Below are 2659 nucleotides of genomic sequence, written 5' to 3'. Positions count from 1 at the left end.
CCCGGGTGTAAGTAGCATTGTTAGCTACGGACACCCAGGTGTAAATAGCATTGTTAGCTACGGACACCCAGGTGTAAATAGCATTGTTAGCTACGGACACCCGGGTGTAAATAGCATTGTTAGCTACGGACACCCAGGTGTAAATAGCATTGTTAGCTACGGACACCCGCGTGTAAATAGCAGTTAGCAATAGCTACGGACACCCGGGTGTAAATATCATTGTTAGCTACGGACACCCGGGTGTAAATAGCATTGTTAGCTATGGACACCCAGGTATAAATAGCATTGTTAGCTACGGACACCCGGGTGTAAATAGCATTGTTAGCTATGGACACCCAGGTATAAATAGGATTGTTAGCTACGGACACCCGGGTGTAAATAGCATTGTTAGCTATGGACACCCAGGTATAAATAGCATTGTTAGCTACGGACACCGGGGTGCAAATAGCATCTGCCTTGAAGTTTTTGTAATCTTCCCAAAACAAAACATGTCTACTAATCAAACTTTTCTTCACAGACATAAAATCATCTCAACAGTCTTCACTCATCGTCAGTGCAGTAACACATCCAAGGCAAGCTGAACCACAACAGAGAGTCCTGAACAGGTTACAAAAGGTCCTGGCAGAGTGAAGCCTGCACGGACATTTCCAGAGATTCTCAGCTCAGGTCCAGAGCAGACATCACAGGAGGACGAGAGAACACAGAGAGGCTCTGTTTCCTCCCTGAAGACCACACGACTGCACAGTGGCACTGGTGAGCTAATGGCAGTGACCTGATACAAGCAGGGTGAGAAGTTACCGCTGCTGGCTCGATAATAATAATAATAATAATAATAATAAAGCTGTATTTATAAAGCACTTTTCATATAGCATGTGCTTTCCAATGCTCCACTCTGTAAAGGAGGGGAGTCTGTTTGGTCAGATTCTTGGCTAAAATACCCCTGTCCGGTGAAATAAGGGAAACATTAAAGAACCATTGCACATAAGAAGAAATGTAAGAGTAGAAATAAACAATACTAGTATTTAAACATCTCAAAATAGAATTAAAGCAAGAAAGTATACAGTAGGCCATGAAGATAAAACATCTACAAACTTTGACAATAAAACACCATTGAAGGGCTCTAGACACAATAGCACCTGTGCTTTTGAATGTTACTTACCGACATGCGTCTTGCCAATGGTCATAGTGTGATCTGGATTTGCCCTTTACTTTTGGTGTTGCAATAAACTAAGTTTGCAGTGAATATATGCTGTCTCTCATTAAAAATTAACTGTTTCCTTTAACGATTACACTGAATATAATTTTGAAATAAACCAATGCTCTATGCTCATGTTTTTTTCACTCTGAAGCTATGGTTCATCTTAATGCACTGCTCTAGCAGAATGTACAACTATAACAAGCCTACTGACCCACTGTTCAAACAACATATTTGAGAATGAACTGTTCAATTGTAAAATAAATATTTAAGTTGTGGATGAATTCCAATGAATAATATATCTGATAACTTGAATAGATCTTTTAGAAATTATTTAATTTTCCAAGTTATAACTATTACAAACTATATGATATATTTGAACAAATATAGAGAGAAACATCACTACCATTAAGAGAAAGAAACACAATTTAGGCCATTCTTTCCAACATTTGTTGAACTACATTAAAGGTGAGGTAGGTAAGTTTGAGAAACCGGCTCGAGATACACTTTTTGTTATATTCCATGGAATGCTCTTAACATCCCGATAGCCATGAATATCTGAAGTGCTTTGACAAAAAAATGTCATCTGTGGAAGCCGTGGTGCTGTAAAAAGCACGACCAATCATCTGAGCCGGCCCGGCTAAAATAACTGGATGGCCTACCTGCCTGTCAGCCTTCCATCTGTGCACAAACTTATCTCGTGCCCTCATTGGTCATGTGCCCGTTCGTGTGTGTTGGAGGAGGGGCTCTGTAAGGAAGTGGCAGATTTTTTCCGGCTGTGTATTTTCAAATTCTAGCGCAATCGAGCTGCTTTCTCCAAAATGACCTTCCCCACCTTTAAGAGATCACCTTAAATTGAGAAAATGGGGGTCTGAGATGCACTCAATGAGATGGATCCTTTCTTTTTGATCTTATCCTTTAAATAGAAACCAACTAATATATCTGTTTTATGTACATTTAAAGACTTAAAGGTAGTTAAGAATGGAGAAACCTAGAATTTGAAAGTACGCAGCCGAAAAAAAAACTGCCCCTTCCTTCACACTTCCCTACAGAGCCCCTCCTCCAACACACACAAATGCGCACATGACCAATGAGGACACAAGATAAGTTTGTGCACAGGTGGAAGGCTGACAGGCAGGTAGGCCATCCAGTTATTTTAGCCGGGCCGGCTCAGATGATTGGCCGTGCTTTGTAAAACGCCTCGGCTTCCACAGATGAATTTTTTTTATGTATTTATTTTCAAAGCATTTAATATATTCATTGCTATCGGGATTTTAAGAGCATTCCATGGAATATAACAACAATTGAAGTGAATTACCTACCCCACCTTTAAGGTTTAAAATCACATTGAACATAAATCCTGTTCCCATTATTGCCCACTTGAGGGAGCCATTCAATAACTGTTGTCGTCATCTTTTCCCCCCTATGATTTAAAACACTGCAGAAGCCTGAGTGTGTTAATAA

The 2659-nt window shown here is 40.1% G+C and overlaps 1 protein-coding gene across 1 annotated transcript in view; it reads right to left on the bottom strand.

The window, feature by feature from the left end:
• Positions 1-2032: 2032 nt before the first annotated feature.
• LOC307041264 (cytochrome P450 2F2-like) overlaps positions 2033-2659 on the bottom strand; it is a gene marked incomplete at its 3' end in the record, with an annotated part of 8818 nt that continues 8191 nt past the window's right edge. Inside the window, exon 8 of the mRNA XM_079684572.1 lies at positions 2033-2044. Coding sequence (XP_079540698.1) covers positions 2033-2044 — 12 coding nt within the window. The remainder of the gene's footprint in view (positions 2045-2659) is intronic.

This window comes from Notothenia rossii (genome assembly GCF_949606895.1).
Source record: "Notothenia rossii genome assembly, chromosome: 5".
Classification (NCBI taxonomy): Eukaryota; Metazoa; Chordata; class Actinopteri; order Perciformes; family Nototheniidae; genus Notothenia; species Notothenia rossii.
This window is presented reverse-complemented; position numbering and strand designations above follow the sequence as displayed.